The 23,152-nt window shown below is 44.1% G+C and overlaps 1 protein-coding gene and 1 pseudogene across 1 annotated transcript; one reads left to right on the top strand and one right to left on the bottom strand.

Annotated features, from left to right (window-relative positions):
• Positions 1–2,941: 2,941 nt before the first annotated feature.
• Positions 2,942–3,443, top strand: LOC131483182 (TBC1 domain family member 12-like; annotated as a pseudogene).
• A 10,345-nt stretch (positions 3,444–13,788) lies between these two features.
• Positions 13,789–20,026, bottom strand: LOC101521445 (male-specific lethal 3 homolog). Its single transcript, XM_058680746.1, has 9 exons — positions 19,931–20,026; positions 18,418–18,538; positions 17,754–17,793; positions 17,268–17,384; positions 16,443–16,660; positions 16,184–16,281; positions 15,602–15,701; positions 15,004–15,088; positions 13,789–13,903 (listed from the first exon to the last, which is right to left on the bottom strand). The coding sequence occupies exons 1-9, from the start codon at positions 20,018–20,020 to the stop codon at positions 13,804–13,806; spliced, it is 969 nt and encodes a 322-aa protein (XP_058536729.1). The 5' UTR covers positions 20,021–20,026; the 3' UTR covers positions 13,789–13,803.
• Between the last annotated feature and the right edge of the window lie 3,126 nt (positions 20,027–23,152).

The raw sequence follows: 23,152 nt of genomic DNA, 5'->3' as shown, positions 1-23,152 counted from the left end.
AATAATCAAAGAATTATTTTAAAGTGTGCAGTGCCCTTCTGGGCTGGCACACCAAAGGAGCTCCATCATTGTGAGTTGTATGACATGGTGTTTTTTCCATGGTGTAAAGCTTGCTGTAACTTTAGAAGCCAGGGAATATTTACAGGAGTGACAGATGCCTCCAAGATGAAGCATGGTTCAAACTTCCCTGTTAGAGGTCCTACATGAATTAGTTCATGATAAAAGTGTGCAGAAAAATATATTGTTTCTTCCAAGGATGATGTGACACACAAGGTGCTTGAGAAACAGCATGTATACATCTTATTTGCTATATGAATACCATTAAAAATGGAAATGAAGCCTAATGCAAAGAAAAATTATCAGCCTTTGGGATGGACAGATAAATTAGCTACTTGTGAATAAGAGAGAATTTTAACTGCTTAAATAATAGAAATGGCTAGGAGGATCATTTTTGATTTTGGATATCTTCAGATTTTTCCACAAAACACATGATACAAGGAGGATATAAAAACCAAAAAACCCAAATTGACTAAGAACCAGAGAGGCTCACTAGGAACAAAGCACAGAAAAGGGCCAGGGAACAAGCAGGAGGGCAACTGAGGTGGAAGCACTCAGCAGACAGCCAGGTTCAGGGGTCTGGCAGGTAAGAGGCCACATCCACTGCACAGTGAAGCTCTTGTCTAGACTCCTGCCTCTGCACCTGGTTCCAACCCCTGCAACCCGGGAGAAGCAACGGGTGATAGTGGAAGTGCTTGCTTCTGGCCAACACAATCCCAGATGCTGGGAGCATTTTTAGAAGTAAAATAGTGAGTGAAATGTTCCCTGCTCCTTCCTTTCAAATCAAAAAATCAGAAACATTAGGCCACTTCTTAGATGAATATAAAACAACTTCTCCAAAAGAAAAGTAGAGCCTAATGAAATGTGTGCAACTGCCCTAGCCCAATGGGCGACCCCACAAATGGCATGGATGTATCTGGAAACATTGTGGCAGCAGCCAGGATCCTACACCCAGAGCTGTTTCCAAATGGAGACTACACTGCCTGGTTTGGCTGCCTGGTTTGGCGCTAGCCAACCCGACTCCAGGATAGCTGTTGGGGAAGTAATACCAAATTAGTCCTGGTGCCATTGCTAGGGCCTGACCACAAAGACTCTAAGATGCTCAGGTTCTGGGGTGGCTTTGGTCGGGGGAGGCATCTGTGCTGTGGGGCCTCCATGGAGGCTGAGAAAGAGGAGGTGGAGATGCTGCCTCGGCATCTCCTTTAGACTTCCCTAACCTACCAATTCAACAAACACTTATGAACATTTTCTCCTGGAAGAGGCTACCCACCATGAGTCCTAAGCATGCTACCAGTTCTTGCTGACTTTGCCAGACTTCAAGCCTTGCCTACCTTCTGATATTGAACAATGTCAAGGTGTCCACAGTGTACCTACCATGTACCTACTTATCCCACCAGACGAATTCAGTATTGATGAGCCAACAATATATATTAAATGAAGTAACTGTTACGACTTTGAAAAAAAAAAGCCTGCCAATTTGCTTTTTTTAAGTTAACTGTTAAACTGACCAATCATGATTGTATAATTTTATAGAATTGGCCTGCAATGTGTAAAAACCCTGTGCTGTTGAACCTCAGCCTTTCTTTTCCTTCTGGCCTTTCTTCTGCCCTTTTTGCTGTTGATGCTGATTCGGTTGTTACCGTTCTCCGATCCTGCTGGACAGGGGAGGCGGCTGGGAGCCTTGGTTAGCAGGAATAAACTGCCTTTATGCATTTGCACCAAAACAAAACAAAACAAAACAAAACAAAAACAAACAAAAAGAGCTCCCTAGCACTCCCTAGCAGCGCCTGGTGCACAGCTGGAGTAGGAGGTTCCACTGCTGTCCGGTGCCAGGGGACCAGGCCTGTGCCCAGCAGCCCGTGGCAGTCCCACGCTGGTACCAAGATCAGGAATCAGAACAAGAAGCCTGGACTCACAAAGACGTGAAGGGACATGGTGTTTCACCCAGGCCAGGGCTGTTCTGACCTGGAGGACGCCCAGAGGCGCCCTGCCAAAGCCCCTGTGATCGCTTCTTGCCAGAGGGCCTTGATGACGAGAGCTCGGACAGTGTGGGCAGCCTTTCAGACCAGGCCACGCTGCTTTAAAACCCCCTGAGGGGCTGCCATGTGGTCATCGCGGACAGCTAGCAGCCCCAGCATGTGGACAGTGGCTCCAGGACAGCCTGTTCATTGGCAGCAGCACCAGGGAGGACTTGGGGTAGCAGGGAGTTAGCGAAAGGCATCTGGTGGAGGGGGTGCCCCCAGCTGATTCAGTGGAGCAAACCAGTGGGGGCTCGGGCGCTGAGTGTGCTTCAGCTGGTCCTAAATTCGTTTGAATTCCAATGGTGATTGGATCAGGGAAACCTGCCCAATTGGGAAGTAACACATTCCCACCAGAGCGCCATAATTGTAGTGGCAGAGGTTGCCCCTTAGTGGTTGGCAGAAAATGTGGAGTCCAGCTGTAGGAAATGAACTAAATATCAGTCCTGAAGTTCATGAAAGCTTCTTTTCAAGAGAAGAAGAACGGTGCAGGGCCGAGTGTAATGGCTCAGTAGCTAAATCCTTGCCATGCATGTACCAGGATCCCATATGGGCGTCAGTTGGTGTCCTGGCTGCTCCACTTCCCATCCAGCTCCCTGCTTGTGGCCTGGAAAGCAGCATCGGATGACCCAACGCCTTAGGACCCTGGACCTGCGTGGGAGACCCAGAAGAAGCTTCTGGCTCCTTGCTTGCAATCAGCTCAGCTCTGTCCATTGTGTCCACTTGGGGTGTGAACCAGTACATGGAAGATCTTTGTCTCCGCTTCTCTCTGTAAACCTGCCTTTCCAATAAAATAAATCAATCTTTAAAAATAAAAAAAGGTGAAAAGTTTCAGTAAAACAAGTTTAGGGAATGACAGAGATGGTATGTTTATTGCTGATGGAGAGGCCAGTTTGGAATTAATTTGTTGGATATATCCTGTACATTTCCATGTCTACATCTTTCAGAAGATGGTCCATAACATGACGTTTTACATGGTATCTTAGGGACATAGACATCACAGAGCTGACTCTGGTTATGTCCCAGGGCTGTCCTTCATTGCAGCAGCACTCATTGTCACTTTGGAAGAAGGGATGTCATCATGGCATTTACAAATCTTCCCAATTAACCATGCCAGTTGGCCTTTTTCACGGGGATCACAGCACGATGTTGAAATGTTCTGCTACATTGGAAGTATTCTTTGAAGAACACCTCTCTAAATTATTTCATCATTTTAATTCTTAAGTCTTACACCAGATACATATTGATAGACTAGATCGTGACACTGCACATCAAACCTTTACCACTTGGTCTGGCTGTCGAGTGTGGGATGTATTTAGCAGAGACAGAAAACAGTTTTTGTCTGAGACCAGATTAGGAATGCTCTGATTCTATTAAGATAAGCTTGTACCATGCACTTTATTCATACAGTAAGCTATTTATTTTATTTAAAAAGATTTATTGATTTTTATTGGAAAGGCAGATTTTACAGAGAGGAAAGAGAGAGAAAGGTCTTCCGCTAGGTGGTTCACTCCACAGGAGTTTCCTCAAAGCCAGAGCTGCGGTGCAGGGTCCCAAGGCTTTGGGCCATCCTCCAGTGTTTTCCCAGGCCACAAGCACAGAGGTGGATGGGAAGTGGAGCCGGGATTAGAACCGGCACTCATACGGGATCCTGTTGTGTGTACGATGAGGCATTTAGCCACTATACTAGTGCATTGTGCCCTATGGCACAGTTCCTAATGAAGCAGCCAGAAGATATCACATCAAACAAACAAAAAAGTTCTGCTCTATTGCAGATATTTTGAAACAAATTTGCACCCAAAAAAATAGGCTCACGTCTTTGCTTCTCTAGTGAAGGACATTAAAGAAAGGGACAAGAACAATAGTCCTGCTGGGCAAAGCTAATCTTCAAAATTAAAGGACTGAAGATACGATTCTTTAGGATAATTTTGTTTCCTACCTAGTGAGCATGCAAGAAAATGCTGAGAGAAATCTGAAACAATCAGGAGATTGAAAACTGTTGATTTTAAATTCCATAGTGTAAATGAACAAGTAATTGATTAACAGTTTAATGAAAAAGTGTTTTATAGGAAAAGCCATTTTGCAAAGTAAAAAATTAAATAGCTACTTTATACTCCAAAATTTGATGTGAATAGCTTGTTACAATAGCTTTCAAAAACAGCCTCAAGAGTGATTCAGAAGCTTATATTTTTTGAAATTTTATTATTATTATTATTATTATTATTATTATTATTATTATTTTATGATGCAGCTCCATTGGCTCCTGGCATTTCCCTTATCCCCTCCCCAATTCCCTCACCCCCCACCTAGTTCCTATATATCATAACTAAGATATAGTTCTTCATACACAGTCATATATTCATCATTGCGGGCATGGACAATGGCAGAGAGTTCAGCATCCTATTGTCAAGGTATAGTAAACAGTTTCCTTGTAAGTCCATCTTTATCTGGAAGTAGAAATGCATACTACATTGTATCCTCATCTCTGGATGTCAGTCTCCATTTTACAGCTACTGTACATCCCCTTAAATGAAAAGTCATAATACAAAATCAACAATAGAAAGAAAAGCAGAAATTTACAATGCCCTGAAGTTAAATGACATGTTACTAGATATGACAGTCTCCATTACACAGCTACTGTGCATCCCCTTAAATGAAAAGCCACAAAACAAAATCAACACCAGGGCAAAAAAAAAAAAATAATAACAACACCATGAAGTTAAAGAACATGCTACTAAATGACTAACGTACAGCTGAAGAAATGCAAATCAAGAACTTTCCTGAAGAAATTTAGGCTACTGTAGGATCTACAAGTCATTGAATGATTTAATCAGAAGAAAGTGTTTTGAAGAGATGAACCTAACAAAAAACAACAAAACCCATCCGATATAGTTTCTGCTGATTTTTGTTGGTGAAATGTGTCTCTTCTAGACAATAAATAGATGTTGTTTCGTTTTTTAATCCAGTCTACTAATCTATGATATTTGATTGAGCTTAAGCCATTTACATTCAGAGTTTAATATGTATGGGTGGTACTTTGGTTCTGTCATTTTAGGAATGGGTTGTTCATTGGTTTGGTCTTCTGTTGTCATTTTACTGGGATGTTTTTCCCATTTGCCTTTGGTTTTGTTTGGTGCTATCCCTCTTCTCTGTCAAGAGAACATCTTGAAGTATCATTTGTAGGCAGGTTTGGAAGAGGCAAATTCTTTTAACTTTACTGTGGAAGAATTTTATTCCATTTTCAAAGACAAAAGAAAGCTTTGCTGGATATGTTATCCTAGGCCGGCAATTTTTTTCTTTTAGAATCTGGAAAATGTCACTCCATTCTCTTCTTGCCTGTAGAGTTTCCTGTGAGAGATCTCCTGTGAGTTTAATTGGCATTCCTTTATATATCATTTGATTTTTTTTCATGTGCACATTTAAGGATCTTTTCCTTATGTTCAATTGAGGAGAGCTTAATGATCATATGTCGTGGTGAAGATCACTTTTGGTCAAGACTGTTGGGAGTTCTGTGCCCCTCCTGGATCTTGTTTCCCAATTCTTTCTCCAGATTAGGGAAATTTTCCTTTATTATTTCATTAAATACATTTGCAAACTCAGCTTCTCTTTCTGCACCTTCTGGGACTCCCATAACTCTTATATTAGGCCTCTTAATAGTGTCTTTCAATTCTTGAATACTTTTTTTGGCCTGATCCAGCTCTGCTTCCAGCTTTTTGTTTGCCTCCCCCTGATGACAAGAAATATCTTCCAATTCTGAGATTCTTTCTTCTGCTTGCTTCATCCCATTTTGGAGACTCTCCACTGTACTTTTAATTTGCTCTACTGTGTTCTTAATTTCTGATATATCAGCCTTGATTTGCTTTATTGCTTCCTTAAATTCTTTGAACTCTTGTATGTTTTTCTAATTTTTGATCAGAAGCTTAAAAATGAGTTTTATGGATTCTGTATGTCCCATTTTCCCAATGTCTTTCTCAGTTAACCCTGAGGTTGGCATAGGGTTTTGCTCCTTTGCAGGGGAGTTTTCGGTAATATTCATTGTGCCTTTGTCTCTTCTTTTGCGCTTGGTCATTGCACTTCTGGTTAGCAGAGTCTTCTTTTGGGGCAGGTTTCTAAGCTGTGTCACCCACAGGTCTACAATGCGATTTTACTTATTGCGGTTGGTACACAACTCTATGCTGCAGCCAGTTGTGCCACAACCTCCAGTGAGTTCCAGGTCTGGGTTCTTATGTTAGATTTCCACAGTGGTCTCCACAGACCCAGATCTTGGCTCAGCACTCTCCACCTCCTGTGATACTGTGCTGAGACTGCACTGTTGTCTCTGCAACCTTTCTCCCACTTCCAATTGGAGCAGGTCCCAGGATTAGAGAGACACCAGGTGTCCTATATAGTTAGTTGTTGGTGGCGCTGATCCTGCCGGAACCTGTTGGACATTAGGTCTGGGTGCCACATGGACCTATTTTGACCCATACGGTGCCGCAGTCAGTATTATTTTCCTGTGGGACCAGTGCAATCCATGGAACTCAGTGAGTTGTCTGGAGCTCAGCACATGTGCAGTTCACTGTTGTCCCCTGCAGTCCTAAAGCTATTGTTACAGTGCCCAAAATGGTGCCTGATGTACAACCACTAAGGTTCTTGATTTGCTGGCCGTCAGGTCTGAGGGCTACCCAGACCTGTCTTGGGTGGAACCTGTAGAATGCCACGTTGATGCAGTTTACTGAGTCAGAAATGAGTTCACTCTCAGCTCAGTGTATGCTCAGTTCTTTCCCTTATGCAAAATGGCGCCCAACTCAGCTTTAGGGGGGTAACTGGGCTGTGAATCCACCCTGTTCTCGCACTGCCCTTTTGGAATCTGCTGCTCTGTCTCTGCTCCTGGTCAAATCAAATGGACCAGCAGGACAGACAGTTCTTTGTCTGGGTTCACCTCCCAAGCTCACAGTGAAAGCCCCTTCCCACCTGGTTGCTGGTGGAGTTCCGGCTGCTGGTGGAGTTCAGATCGCCGTTAGCTGAATGCTGCTGCAGTATGAGTCACTGCAACACCACACTGCTGTGCCCGCTGCTTTCCTGTGTCTGTCAGTCTCCAGGTAACCCTCTGCTGTGGTTCTGTCCTCTCCTATTTCCTGAAATGTGTCCTCTCTGCTTCATCTTGATTAAATATGTTTCCTTCCATTTAAACGTGTCCTTACCCTATTCTGCCATCTTGGTTCTCCCAAAAGTTTACATTTCTTTCCTAACAGTTACCACAATGGCACTTGGAGGTCAGAGCAGGACTGGCAAACATTGCTTTCTCTTCCAAGAATATGATTGTACAGATATTATCTCCAGCTCGAACCCTTTGAAGGCATCATAGGCAAAGGATGAGTAACTCTGGTTGTAAAGCGAGTCACAGAAGTTGTCACTTATTTTCATTCACAGTTTGGGGCAAATCTGGGTTACTGGGAACTAGGGAATATTGGTAGGAGCTTGTTATTTTCTCCACCGTATCCTGTCCGGATTTAAAGTTAAATTTGTTCCATTTCTTTAGAAATGCCTATGCATGACTCAAAGAATTTTGCCTTTTTTGCCCCTCTTTGAACAAGTTGTTCACCTAGTATTTCAGCATAAGGAAAACTAAATAAATGATAAAAGTAAACTTCTTTGCACTTAAGTTGATTTGAGGAGTATTCCAGAAATATAAATGAGATAATTCAGTAATAAGAGTAAAAGGTAATGAATTACAAGCGTTCTTAAGCAGCACACTACTTGAAAAGGCTTTACATTAAAAAAAAACCCTGTTATTTATAGAAGTAGAAATTGTTATCATCAATTGAAATTTGAAATCTTTTCATGCACTAAATCCATGACTTTCAAAACCAGGTATAATTTTTTGTTTTCTAATCAATGGAAATAAGGGTAAAAGAAAAGTTAGAATTAATTTTTTTAAAGATTTATTTTATTTTTGTTGGAAAGTCAGATATGTGGAGTGGAGGAGATACAGAGAGGAAGATCTGCTGTCCATTGATTCACTCCACAAGTGGCTGCAGTGGCAGAGCTGAGGCAATCGGAAACCAGGATCCCTGAGCCTCTTCTAGGTCTCCTGTACAGGTGCAGGATTCCAAGGCTTTAGGTATTCCTTGACTGTTTTCCAGGCCACATGCAAGGAGCCGGATGGGAACTGAGGCCACCAGGATAAGAACCAGTACCCATTTTGGATCCTGGTGCCTGTAAGGCAAGAACTTTTGCCCATAGTCTAGTTTGTGGGGCCCAAGAACATGTCTTAAAACACAAAGGAAGGGCCCAGCACTGTAGCCTTGCATGCGCTGGGATCCTATAGGGGCACCAGTTCACACTTCAGCTGCTTTGCTTCCCTTTCAGCTCCCTGTTTGTGGCCTGGGAAAGCAGTAGAGGATGGCCCAAAGCCTTGGGACCCTGCACGTGTGGGAGACCCAGAGGTATCTCTTGACTTCTGGCATCAGATTAGCTCAGCTCTGGCTATTGCTGTGGCTTGAGGAGTGAACCAGTAGATGGAAGATCTTCCTTTCTCTCCTTTCTGAAAATCCCATTTCCCAATAAAAATAAATAATTTTTAAAAAGAACAATGAGAAAAGGAAGGAAAATTGTGAAAATAATGTGACAAAACATTTTATGAAATAAAATATTTTAGACTATACACACAAAGAAACATTATATAACCATGGAATCAACTGAAAATGGCCATTATTCAAAAAATATTATTTGTCTTCAAGGGAAAAGATCATCAAGCACCTAGACAAAGAGATCAATTACTCCCAAATACCACAAACAGAAAAACAGATTTTCAGCAGATTTTATCAAAAGATTTTTGACAAAGGACAATGCAAGTGTGTATTTAACATTTTCAAGAAAAAAAAAATGAACACAGGTTTTCTTGGCCAAAATCACCTTGAAGATTTTGAGAAACACAATAAATTTAGTCACTGAGAAAAATATGAGAACAGTGCATCCAGGAGCTTTCCCGAGAGACTTTCTGAGGAGATTTATGAGTCATCACCGTGACAGTTTGTGTTCAAGTCTAAATATAAGTATTAGTGCAATCAAGAGTGAGCACTTGAAAGCTATCTATTTCATTGCACCATCTCAGGAGTCTTATAAATCTGGAGCCCCAACATTTTGAATGTGCTAGTAAGCAGGCAACAGCACCATGCATAAGGCACACAGTCTGGTATCAACCAGTCCGTTCTCTTTCCAGTTATGTTACACAATTCTCCAGCTACATGGAATACTCTGTACCCTTTTTCCTTTGGCTAGAATCACTACATATTAACACAAGGCCACATCACATTGGTGATAGATTCTAATTATACATTTTGATTGATACTGGAAAGATTGTGAAAATGTACCAAAAATCAGTTTGGGCAACAAAATACCTTGAAGGACAAAATACTCACAAAAATGATTACTGGACAGCCTAAATGGTATCAGATATAGTGCTTACAGCCACACATTGCTACTTACATTTTCCTGATCCAATATTAGGTAAAACATTAACTAGGAGTTTGATCCAATGCAAACTGAGGGATATACAGTTGCTTTCTCAATACCAGAATTATTCCATTTTGGGTCACCATTTATAGCTTTTTCTTTATTTTATTACGTTCATTTGAGAAACTGAGAATTCTGATCCTCAGGTTCAATCCCAAATGTCTTGCCATGGCCATGGCTGGCCCAGGCTAATGCTGGAAGCCAGGACCTTGATCCAGGTCTCCCATGGGGATAGCACAGGCACAGTCACTCCAGCCATCACAGGTTTCCTCCCTCAATCTACATTCTAGGAGGAAGCTGGATCAGGGATGAAGCCAGGACCCCACATTGCTAGAACTGAACTGAACTGCTAGGCCAAATGCTCACCCCTCTGTATCTATTCTCTCTGTATTTCTCTTTCTCTCTCTCACATCTCTCCTTCTTGCCTTTCTGCAGTCAACAAAGTTTTCTAAGCATGTGGCTCATGCCAGGCATTGGCCTTCAAACATCACACATAGGCTAAGACATACACATCCAGTCAGGGCTTTCCAAATGAGGTCACTCACAAAATTAGGGAGGAAAACCTAAAAGAATTGAAAGGTATAATTTTACATCATTAGGATTGACAGACCAAATGATCTCATTAAAGTAGAAGGAGTTAACATTTTTCTACTGCTTAAAAGAAAGGTATCTTTGTACTACAAAACATTTGAGGGAAGTGGACATTAAGTTAGCCTAATAGTTAAGAGATCCACACCCATGACTGAGTGCCTGAGTAGCATTCCTGGTCCAGATTTTGATTCCAATTTTTTTGCCAAATTAGATCCAGGGAGATGACTCTGTGGACAACATGGAATTGTTCCTGGTTCTCTTCAGTCTCCAGCCTAACTCCAGCTAGCATTTGGGATGCAAACTTGTGTGTGGAGTTGTCCCTGTATCTCTCTCTCCACTTTCCAAATCAGTAAAATTTACAAACCAAAAGAGTCTACAGCAACATAGTAAAATTTTCCAAATTCTACATCTACATGGTCACTCAGTATGTGGGGTTTCAGTTTGGGCAGTGGAAAGTTCCAGAAATAAATAATGATGATGACTGCACAACATTATAAATACAGTTGCAGCAATGAATACTACAATTAAAAGCAGCTAAAATGGCATAAAAGATGACAAAGTTTACTTGCTTTTTTTTTTTAAATTTATTTATTTTTATTGGAAAGGAGGATATACAAAGGAGGAAAGACAGAGAGGAAGATCTTCCTTCTTCTGATGGTTCACTCCCCAAGTGGCCTCAACAGCTGGAATTGAACCAATTTGAAGCCAGGAGCCAGGAGCTCTTCTGGGTCTCCCACATGCGTGCAGGGTCCCAAGGCTTTGGGCCATTCTCTACTGCTTTCCCAGGCCACAAACAGGGAGTTGGATGGGAAGCTGGATTGCCGGGATTAGAACCGGTGCCCATATGGGATCCCGGCACATGCAAAGTGAGGACTTTAGCCATTATGCTATTGTGTCAGGCCCCAAAGTTTACTTTCTTATGGCAACAATTAATACACAATTCTTGGTGTTTGCTAAAATAACTGGAAGACTTACAACACTCAAAAAAAAAAAAAAGAATTTTGATTTAGCACAAATATTTTAACTTACCTAACCACTACTGGAGTTATTCTAAATGCTGCACGCATGCATTTCTTTATTTAGCCTCTGAGTTCATCAAGAATCAGAAATTTTAAAAATTAAAAAGGAAAAAAATGTGTTACCATGGACAGAACTTGGTTCAACAAAAGGGGCTGACTCAATGGCTCCATTGGCTAATCCTCCACTTCCAAGCATGACATTCCATATGGGAGCTGATTCATGTTCCAGCTTCTCCAATTCCAATCTATGTCCATTCTTGTGGCCTTGGAGGCCTTGGAAAGTGATTAGAGGATGGCCCAAGTTGTTGCGACCCTGCACCCATGGCAGAGACCTATTAGAATCTCCTGGCTCCTCGGTTTGAATTAACTCAGCTCAAGCCATTGGAGAATTTTGGGGAGTGAACCAGAGGGTAGATGATCTTTCTGTTCTTGTCTTTGCAAATATGTCTTCCAATGAAAATAATCTTTTACAAATATGTTCATAGCAGATTAGCTTCTATGAATTTAGGTGAAACTACACACTGACTCAAAATTACCTGTTCCTCTGGCTGCTCCACCCCAACACTACATCACTAAGAGGCCTGTAAGCAGCCATGATGTGTTAGTCCAAATTCTGCTGGCTCAGGAATACTGGAGGAAGGCACCATCCACATGGTGTTCAGCAAAGACCTTTCATGGACAGCACCTTCTTGCTGCATTTGCCACGTGGTGGAAAACGTGAAGGAATTCCCTTGGGTTTCTTTTGTATGAGCACTAATGGAATGAATGAGAGCTGCACTCTCATGATGTCATCAACTCCCAAAGGCCTCACCTCCAATAGTCATCCCCTGGGAAGTCAGGATTTCAATGGATCAATAGGCCTTGGTGCAGGACAAGGCACAAATACTCAGACCAGTGCAGCAGTATAATCACATATAGTCATATATTTAGTTTCTGTCTTATTACATATTCATCATTTTCCCATGTTACTTTCCTCCTCTTTCTCCATTCCTTCAAATTAAAGTTAAAATGGTGGTCTCTCTGTAGTCACAACTATATGGTTTGAACTAGTATACAATTACATTCCTATTAAATGCTCTTTGTTAACTTTGAGGAATTCTGATCTGTAAAATCGGAAAACCAATAGAATAAAAGTTGCAAGAGTGATTGCTAATCACAGAGAATCTGCCTCAGGCACAATTAAGTCTAGACTAAACATTATACAGAAAGCAAAGTGTATTATTTCCCATGTTCACTGATGAAACAGTCTAAACTGAGACTGTGTGAATCATTGTGCAACTGTTACAAATGTACTAAAATCAACTGAAATATACATTTGAGGTTTTTCTCAGTGAAGTTGTTCACATTGTTTCTCAGGAATGGTAATGTGGTGCAGTGTGTTAAGCCACCTCTTACAATGTAGGAGTATTGTGCAGTATCAGTAAAATGTATTAATATCATTAAGCTTAAACAAGAAACTAGAAACTTTAAGAAGTTTTTAAAGAGAATGAAAAGTTTTTAAAAAGATTCAAAAGTTTAAAAAGACTTTTAAAAAAGAAACTCAAAATTTCAAAAAGTTTTAAGAGACAAAAGTTTTTAAAGTTTTTTGAAAGACTCAAAAGTTTAAAATTTTTTAGAGACTAAAAAGTCATTTAGGGCCCTGCGGCGTGGCCTAGCGGCTAAAGTCCTCGCCTTGAAAGCCCCGGGATCCCATATGGGCGCCGGTTCTAATCCCGGCAGCTCCACTTCCCATCCAGCTCCCTGCTTGTGGCCTGGGAAAGCAGTCGAGGACGGCCCAATGCATTGGGACCCTGCACCCGCGTGGGAGACCCGGAAGAGGTTCCAGGTTCCCGGCATCGGATCGGCGCGCATCGGCCGTTGCGGCTCACTTGGGGAGTGAATCATCGGACGGAAGTTCTTCCTCTCTGTCTCTCCTCCTCTGTGTATATCTGGCTGTAATAAAATGAATAAATCTTTAAAAAAAAAAAGTCATTGAAAAAGCCTCAAAATTTTTAAACGTTTTAAAGCGACTAAATAGTTTAGAAAAGAAACTCAAAACTTTAAATAAGTTTTTATAAGAGACTGACTAGTTCCAAAGAAAAGACTAGAAGGACGCGAGAAGTGCTAGAACATTGCAGAAGGCCTGCAGAACATTCCGGAAGGGGAAGGAAGGAAGGGAAGGGATGTGGGTGGGGCCTGGGCTCATGAATATTCACGAGGGTAGGAAAGATGACCAGGTCGTTGCCCAGGAGCGGGCGGAAGAGTGGATGAACATTCACAGGGTTGGTCACGGATTCAAGCAAACGTTTTATTAATTTTATTATTTTGACAAAAAAAAGGGGACGCGCGGTGCAGGGGGTGATGAAGTTACACCGCAGGGGGATGACAACACAGGTCTATGATGACGTCATCCCGTGGTGGGTTGCTGGGGCAACGATGCATGACCAAGGGGATGACGTCACGTGCTGATGGTGATTATGTCATCACAACGCGGCTGGCCAGGAAGATGTCACGGGTTCCCTGGGATAATATCATGGGTTCAGGGACTTCATCACATGTCGAGGGTGATGATGTCATCATTTTGTGGTTCACAGTGAAGTCAGAGGCTCGGGAATGACGTCATGGAGGCGGGGATGACATCATCAGGGGGTGGCCCGGGCGGTCCTGGCGAAGCCGTGCGCGTCTCCGGCCGCGACGTAGGCCGACTCAGGGAAGAAGTCGTCACGGAACTCGGCAAGGAACCTGTGGGGGCGGGGCATGCAGATGAGGGGCTCACGAGATGCAAATGAGGCATGAGACAGACGCAGAGCAAGATGCAAGCGAGGGGCTGAGCAGATGCTAATGAGATGCAAGGCAGATGCAAAGTGGGATATGCAGATGAGATGCTAAGCAGATGTGAACAAGATGTTAGACACATAGGAGCCAGTGGACGAGATGCAGATCTGATGCAAATGATATGCTAAACAGATGCAAAGCAGGATGAGAATGAGATGTTAAGCAGATGCAAACGAGGCATGGGCACGTGGAGACACAGACCGGGTGAGGAGATGCAGATGGGCATGCAAAGCAGATGCAAAGTGGCAGCCGTGACAGATGTGCCTCATGCATATTAATGATCATTGTGCATGCTCACAAGGTGCATACTAATAACCTTCATGCACATTACTAATCCTCATGCATTTTAATGAGGATCACATCAACGAGCTTGGTGCTAAACACCCTCATGCATATTAATGATCCGCATGCATGTCAGTGACGATCACACATATTAACGAGGTTTGTGTGCGTTCATGAGCCTCATGCATATTGATGACACTTGTGCATGTCAATAATTCTCATTCATATTAACAAGCATCACGAATATTAATGGATTCCATGCATATTTATGAGGCTTGTGCATATCATTGACCCACGCAATACTAATGAGTCTTATGCATACTAACGGCCCTCATGCGTATTGATTAGTATGATGCATGGCAAATGACTCTCAGTAATATTAATGAGCAGTATGCATATGAATGAGAACATCAGTGTCCCTCATGCATATAAACGATTCTCATTTAGATGAACAAGGCTCATGCATATCAATAACCCCCATGCAAGCTAACGAGTCTCAAGCATGCTTCATGACAATTATGCATATTCACGAGCACTATGCACGTTTCTGACTCTCATTAATGATTGTCTTGTATATTAATGAGGACTGCGTACGTTGATGACCCTCATGCATATCAATGACCATCATGCATATTAAAGAAGCTCATGCATATTGATGCCCCTCGTGTGTATTAACAAGCACCATGCATATTCATGAGTTTCGTGCATATCAACAAGTGCGTCACCTCAGGAAGAGCTCCAGGTGTCGCTGCAGAGCCTTCAGGTTCTTCTCCGGGAACGACATCCGGCCCAGGAGCTCCGGGAGCTTCACTGTCGGGTCGGGGTCAGGGGTCATGGGGGGCCACAGGGGCAGCCAGGGATCATGGGGGCCGAGGGCAGGGGTCAGGGGTCATGGGGTCAGGCTGAGGATGTCAAGTCAGCATCATGAGGTCACCCAGGGGTCCTAGAAGTCACGGGGGCAACCGGGGGTCACAGGTCAGGGGCTGCAGGTTCGGTCGGGGTCACAGGGTCAGTCAGGGAGTCATGGGGTCATCAAGGGGTCATGGGGTCGAGAAGTTCATGGGGTCAACAGGGGCTCAGGGGTCACAGGAGTAAGAGGTGTCACGCTGGAGGTCAGGAGTCGCAGGGTCAGTCGGGGTCACAGGGTCAGTCAGGGAGTCATGTGGTCGACAAGGGGTCATGGGGTCGAGAAGTTCCTGGGGTCGACAGGGGCTCCCAGGGGCTCCCAGGGTCATGGGGTCACAGGGTCGACAGGGCCTTATGGAGTCATCAGGGGGTCACGGGAAATGAGGTAACGGGGTCAGGGGTTGTAGGGTCGCTCACCAAAGAGCCGCAGGAGGTGCTGGGCGCCGTAGAGCGAGGACGGCGGGGGTGGCCGGTCGGGCGGCGAGTAGTGGTCGGGGACCAGCTTCCAGGAGAGGACCTGCCAGGGGGCGGGGCCGGGGCCGTGATGGCGTCATGGGGTGGGGCCGGGGCCATGATGGCATCATAGGGCAGGACCGTGGCCACTATTCAACCAAATGACTGTTTGTCAACTGACTATTCGACCTTTTTTCGAGGGTCTGAATGAATGAGCGTTTGCCGACCAAATGACTGCTTGTTGACTGGCTATTTGACCAAGCATTTGTACACCGACTATTCAAATGATCGTTTCTCAAGTCAATCGAATATTTAACCGTTTGTTCAAGGACAATTTGACCAAATGACCATTTGTCGCCGACTATTTGACCGACCATTTGCTGACTGATGATTCAACCAAATGTTTGTCCACCAACAATTCAACCATCCGTTTGCTGACCGACTATGCGACCATTCAATGAATGACTATTACACCAAGTGTTTGCCGACCGACTCCTCGACCATGTACCAACCTCCCCTCCGCCCGCCCTACCGCGCGGCCCTCACCTCATTGATCTCGTTGGTGCGCCGCCCTTCGAGGCCGGGTGCGGTGGGCGGCAGCAGGACGGGTGACGACGACCTGCTGGGCGGGGCCGGGGGCGGCTCTGCGGGGGACGGGGAATGACATCACCACCCAGAAGTGACATCATAGCTGGGAGAGGCGCCTGGCACCGCCCACCAGGAAGTGACATCATCAGCACCAGGAAAACCTGGGAGTGACCCCGCCCCCGGCAGCCCCGCCCCTCCAGTGCCCCCGCCCACTCACTCGCCGTCCGCCGACGCTCTCCGTGCCGGGCCGAGCGCCTCAGTGCACATGCCAGGAGCCCCGCCCCTCCCGGTGGCTCCACCTCCACCCGACGGCGCTTGGAGGGGGGCGTGGCCTCGGGCGGCCCGGGGGGAGGGGGAGGAAGAGGAGGGGGCGGGGCCTCGGGCAGCGTGGGCGGGGCTGGCGGCGGAGGTGGGGGTGGGGACGGCACGTCTGGCCTGTGGGAGAGATGGGTTGGAGGTCAGGGGTTGGGGTCAGGGTAGGGCAGGTCAGGGGTCATGGCTCAGGGAGGGGGGTTTCTAGAACAGGAGAGAAACTTCCAGAAAAATGAGGAAACAATCTGAAAAATGGGAAAAAAGTTAAAGGAAGTTCCAGAAAACAGAAAATCAGAAACATGTGAGACAGAGTGAGGAAGATGGGAATAAAGTGGAAAAAACCGAGGACAGAGTATGGGAGAAAATCGGGAGAAAGTTCCAGAAAATTCCACAAAATGTGAGAAAAAATCAGAGAAATGGGAATAAAATGAAGATAAATGGGACAAAATGCTGAAAAATGGGAGAAAAACTGGAAGAAAAATTCATAAACTGAGAAAAAGAGAAATGGGAGTAAGTTCCAGAAAAATGGGAGAGAACTCCAGAAAATTCTCAAAAACGTTACAAAAACTCGAAACATGGGAGAAAATTCTTCCCCTAAGCCACGCCTCCCGCTCCAGGCCCCACCCCTGACGTCACTCCCTGTCCCTGAGCCTGGCCCCACCCCTGAGCCTGGCCCCGCCCCTGACGTCACTCCCTGTCCCTGAGCCTGGCCCCGCCCCCCATCACTCACCGGGCCGACGTGGCCCTCCTGAACTGTGCCTGCTCGGCCGGGTAGAGCAGCAGCAGCGGGAGCGCGTGGTCGAAGGCGACACGGAGCCCGTCTGCCATCTCCTTGCAGAGGTCCACGCTGCGGGCCGAGCAGAGACACAGGGAGAGACACGGGGAGAGATGAGAGACAGGGAGAGACACAGGGAGAGACACAGGGAGAGACACGGGGAGAGAGTCAGGGAGATGAGAGACATGAGACATGGGAAGAGAGACATGGGGAGAGACAAGGGGAGAGACAAGAGACACAGGGAGAGATGAGAGATATGGGGAGAGAAACAGAAACGCGGGGAGACGAGACACGGGGAGACACGGGGAGAGACAAGGGGAGAGATGACAGACACGGGGAGAGATGACATGGGGAGAGACACAGGGAGACAAAGGACAGGGAGAGAGACAAGGAGAGATGAGGAGGAGACACAGGGAGAAAGATATGGGACGATCTAGAAGCTTCCGGAAGGCAGAGACCGCCGGAACATTCAGGGAGGTTCCTCACAAAAATTCTAGCAGGCTCACATGAAGGAACCCAGAAACTGCCAGAATATTCCGGAAGGTTCTTCAGAAATTTCTAGAACGTTCCCAGGAACAAGGCCAAGAAAGCTGATGGAACATTCCGGAAGCTTCCCCATAAACCTGTAGGGGTTCCCAGGAAACAAGGCTGAGAAACCACCAGGAGGTTCTAGGATGTTTTCTCAATATTCTAGAAGGTTCCCAGTAAGGAACGCAGAAACTGAAAGAATGTTCCGGAAGGTTCTTCAGAAACTTCTAGAAGCTTCCCAGGAAAGGGAGCCCAAGGAGGCCCTGCCCACCCCAGGTGACCCTGCCGCCAACCAGGAGGTCCCACCCGGGAAGCTCCGCCCAACCAGGGAAGCTCCTCCCACCATGGCAGGCTCCACCCACCCCATTAGGCCCCGCCCACATGACTCACTTCCTCTCCGCAGGGATGCCGCTTCCTCCAGCTCCTCCTCCGGTTCCGCCCACTCCTCCAGCTCCGCCTGCTCCGGCTCCGCCCCCTGCTCCGGCCCCGACGCCTGATGCCCCGCCCCCTCCCCCAGAGGCCCCGCCCCCCATGGCGACGGCGACGCCCCCCCCGGGTCCCTGCGTCTGGGCTGGGCCGGCCCCATGGTGTGGCGGCCGCGCTCGCTCGTGGGCTGCAAAGGCCGCGTTCAGCGCGAAGTGCTTCACGTATGACTCAAGGATCGCCACTACTGACGGTGCGCGCGGCAGGCGCACCAGCTGGGGGTCACGGGGCGGAGACGGGGTCAGAGATGGGGTCATGGGGTCAGACATGGGGTAGAGACGGGGTTACGGGGCAGAGACGGGGTCACGGGGCAGAGACGGGGTCAGATATGGGGGTCACAGATATGGGGTCAAGTGGTTGCAGTTAAACATGGGGTGAGACACAGTGTCACAAGGTCGCAAGGTCAGACTCGGGGTTGGGGGGTCACAGGGTCAGACACAGGGTCACGTGGTCATGGGGTCACAGATAAGGGGTCCAGGGGTCAGACAGCCATGAGGTCAGTGACACACATGGGGTCGCGGGGTCAAGAGGTCGCAGATTCACCGACACAAGGTCAGCAGGTCACACGCAGGTTACAAGGTTGCAGAGTCACCATCACAGGGTCACGGGGTCACGTGGAGGTCGCAGGTCATGGAGTCACCGTCACAGGGTCGTGGGGTTGCACAAAGGTCACCGGGTCAGAGTCATCATCACAAGGTCATGGGGTCACACGGAGATCACCAGGTCACCACAGGGTCACATGGGAAAGAGAGAACCGGGAAACGTGAGCGTCGCATCTACTTTATTTTACTTTTGTCTATCTTATTTATTTTTATTTTCTTTTGCCTTTTCGGGTTTTCACTCTCAGACGAAATTTGTAAAAAAAGGGAAAAATCGATCACTTTTATTGATTTTTGCAGATCAATGAATCGATTCTTAGACATTTATGTCATTTTTCATATATTTAATGTTTTTTCAAAATCCATTTTAACCAAAATATGATTTTTTACGGATTTTTTGTAGGTTTATGTACAGATGATTCTATTTGTATTTTTTATTCATTTATTACTTATTGCTTATTATTTCTCATTTATCATTGTTTATTGATTATTCATTACTTGGTACTTGTTATTTTTTATTTATTATTACTTTACTGTCCAACTGTAATCGCTCTAAATATGCAAATAAGCTTCTCAATCGTCTTTCTGCAAAACATTGATTCTTTTCCCAATATTTTGTAGATTTTTATGGATGATTCCCAATGTTATAAGTAAATTGTACGATTTGTCTCCAAAAACCCAAGATTTCTCGGGGTTAAAAACATGGCAATCCTGCTGGCCACACCCACTTGGCTAGCCCCGCCCATCATAAGACCACACCCCTGCTCTCCCAGCCCCGCCCACAACTCCCTGGCTGCTCCCACTCCCTAAGCCCCGCCCCATTCTGAGGCCCCACCCACTCATCGCTCAGGCTCCACCCCTACTTTCAAAGCCACGCCCACTCCTTCAGCCCTGCCCATTCCTCTCCAACTCCGCACCCTGAAACTAGGCCCCGCCCCTGACCCTCAGACCCCGCCCATGCCCGGCCCCAACTCAGGCCCCGCCCCCTAGCAGGCCCCGCCTCCTCACCCGCTTGCGCCTGTTGACCAGGAAGCAGTCGTCCTCCAGCTGCTTCTTGAGCGACTCAGGGATGTCGAGGTTCACGGGGCGCTCATCCATGACGTCACGGGGTCAAGGATGGGGTCACACAGCAGGAGTCACAGGGTCGCCCTGACAGGGTCACGGGGTCACATAGATGGGGTCACTGGCCGGTGAGGTCACCAGTGATGATTTCACCAGTTGATGATGTCACTGGGCAATGATGTTAAAGGGTGGTGAGGTCACAGGATGATGTCAACAGTCAACACGGTCACTGGGCGATGTCACAGGGCACTGATGTCACTGGGTGATGTTACCAAGAAGTGATGTCACTGGATGATGACATCGACAGGTGGTGAGGTCACAAGGCCATGATGTCACCAGTACGATGACATTGCTGGGCTGAGATGTCACGGGGCGATTATGTCACTGGGAGTGATGTCACACCCTGATGATGTCACAGGGTGAATCTATTACAGAAGAAAAAATTTGTCATTTTTTAATATTAAAAACAATTGGTATTCTTAAGACTCAAGTGTGAACGTGGATTATTAGCCGATCATCAGCATTCAATATGATTAATATTTCCTCCTCATTAATATTCAGTGCTGCGTGTGATTAAGACTTATTCTTACTTAATATTTCTGGAATTTTTCTTATTAGTATTTATTTAATATTTGATTTCTCATTAATATTCCATGTCACCTGCGATTAGTCACTTTTTCTTCTTTAATAACTGATCATGAACAATTAGCTCGTCTTCCGTGTTCCAGGTGATCAATTAACACTCAATAAAATTAATGTTTAAATGAGAACATCGATTATCAGTCGAACATCAGGGCTCAATATGATTAATAATCTTTTTCCTCGTTAATATTCAGGCTTTCATGTGATTAACACATCATCTTACTTAATATTCCCAGAATCTTTCTTAACATTCAATCGAGAATGTGAATTATTTGCATTTCTTTTTAATTAATTTTAGGAATTCATTAAGCTTATTAACTTGAATAGCGATGACATCGCCGCTCTCCCATCCTGGTCGTGAATCTTTAATCGGTCTTCGATTAGTAAATAATCACAAATCATCCCTCATTCGGATTCATTGAATAGTAAATAATCAGAAATTAGAGTGCATTGCTTATTAAATAATCAAATCATTGCTCATTAGGATTTGATAATTAAATAATCAGAAATCAGGTTTCACCAATTCCTCCAAAATCATCCCTTATTCAGATTCATTGATGTTTTAAAAACTGCAAATCATTTATCGAATAAAAAACAAATAACAATTTTTTAAACCATTTAATAATCAATTAAATAACAAATAATAAAAATAAAAAAACAAATGACTTAAAATGTTTTAATATTTTATAGAAACAAGGAATAAGAACATTAATTTAAGAAGTTATACGAATAATTAGTAAATAAAAAATTCTTTAAACAATTTAATAATCTATTAGTTAAAATGGAAAATAAATAAAATGAACTATAATATGTAAATAGTTCATTAAAACACAAGATAAAAATTAATACAGCAAATAGTATGAATAAATAATAAGTAAATTAATCATCCCCGAGTATAATTCATCAATTATTTATCAAATCACTTAATTGATGATCGACTTGTCACCCCTGGCCTGTCTCCACCCACTCATGCCTATTCATGGGCTGCTGAGGCTCGAACTCGCGACGTTGGGGAATTAATAATCAATGTAGATCAATCGTACTCATTAATGATTAAAAAACAATCACAGGGAATCCGACTGGAACTGTTACTAATTTCTTAATAAAGTGAATCCAAATGAACGTATTAACAATTAATTATTAATCAAAGGGAATCTGCTCCAATCTATTAATAACTACTTAATTAAGCAGATCTCTTCGCATTCATTAAGATTAAAATAATTTCAGGAAATCCGATCAAATCTATTAATAAATACTTAATAAAGTGGATATTTTGAATTTATTAATAATTAAGAAATAATCGGGCCCGGCGGCGTGGCCTAGCGGCTAAAGTCCTCGCCTTGAAAGCCCCGGGATCCCATATGGGCGCCGGTTCTAATCCCGGCAGCTCCACTTCCCATCCAGCTCCTGCTTGTGGCCTGGGAAAGCAGTCGAGGACGGCCCAAACCTTTGGGACCCTGCACCCGCGTGGGAGACCCGGAAGAGGTTCCAGGTTCCCGGCTTCGGATCTGCGCAGCACCGGCCCGTTGTGGTCACTTGGGGAGTGAATCATCGGACGGAAGATCTTCCTCTCTGTCTCTCCTCCTCTCTGTGTCTGACTTTGTAATAAAGTGAATAAATCTTTAAAAAAAAAGAAAAAAAGAAAAATTACAGTGAATCCGATTGAACTCATTAATAATTTAAACATAATCACATCTAATACAATGGAATATATTAATAATTAATATTTGCACGGAATTCAATTGTATTAATAATTAAAGAATACTCTCAGGGAATGCGATTGAATTCATTAATAATTAATAATTACACTGAATCAGTCTGAAACTATTAATAACTAATCAGTAATTGCAGTGAATCTATGACTATTAATATTAATCAAAGTGATTGAATTAAAACTTCATCAATAAACCCCATGAATTCAATCGAATTCATTGATAACTAAAAATAATCACATTGAATTCATTTGAATTTATTAGTAATCAATAATCCCAGTTAATCTGATGAATAATGAATAATTAATCCAATAATCATTAACAAATTCCCTGAATCCAGTGGAATTTTATAGACGAGCCGAAGTACGGAAATTGACGGACCATTAGCGATTGATCATTAATTGAAGATATCGATCATTAATTGAAGATTAATCAATCGTTGACACAACCTCATTCAGCACTTCCAATACCAGCGATTGATTAATTAGAATGAATTAGAATTAGTTAGACTTATTCTTGACTTCACGACCAGAACCTTTCAAAGAGGAAGAAAAACGGCAATGAAATAAATAAAAATGTCAATTAAATCAATGAAAATACCAATGAAATCATTAAAATATCGATTAAATCAATAAAATATCAATGAAATATCAATTAAATCAATAATAATGTCAATTATACCAAAAAATCAACTAAATCAATAAAAAATTAAATCAATAAAAACAAAATCATTGGAAAATCAAATCAATAAAACCGAAAGTTAAATCAATAGAAATATAAAAACAATAAACGGATCAACTCAATGAAAAAATCA

This window comes from Ochotona princeps, chromosome 24 (genome assembly GCF_030435755.1).
Source record: "Ochotona princeps isolate mOchPri1 chromosome 24, mOchPri1.hap1, whole genome shotgun sequence".
NCBI classification, from domain to species: domain Eukaryota; kingdom Metazoa; phylum Chordata; class Mammalia; order Lagomorpha; family Ochotonidae; genus Ochotona; species Ochotona princeps.
This window is presented reverse-complemented; position numbering and strand designations above follow the sequence as displayed.

Coding starts and splice junctions, on each gene's coding strand:
- LOC101521445 (XM_058680746.1), bottom strand. CDS start 20,020: ATGGATGAGCGCCCCGTGAACCTCGACATCCCTGAGTCGCTCAAGAAG. Junction 17,385..17,753: donor GCGGTCTCTGCCTTCCGGAA/GCTTCTAGATCG, acceptor CTCGGCCCGCAG/CGTGGACCTCTGCAAGGAGA. Junction 16,661..17,267: donor AGGAGGGCCACGTCGGCCCG/GTGAGTGATGGG, acceptor TCTCTCCCACAG/GCCAGACGTGCCGTCCCCAC.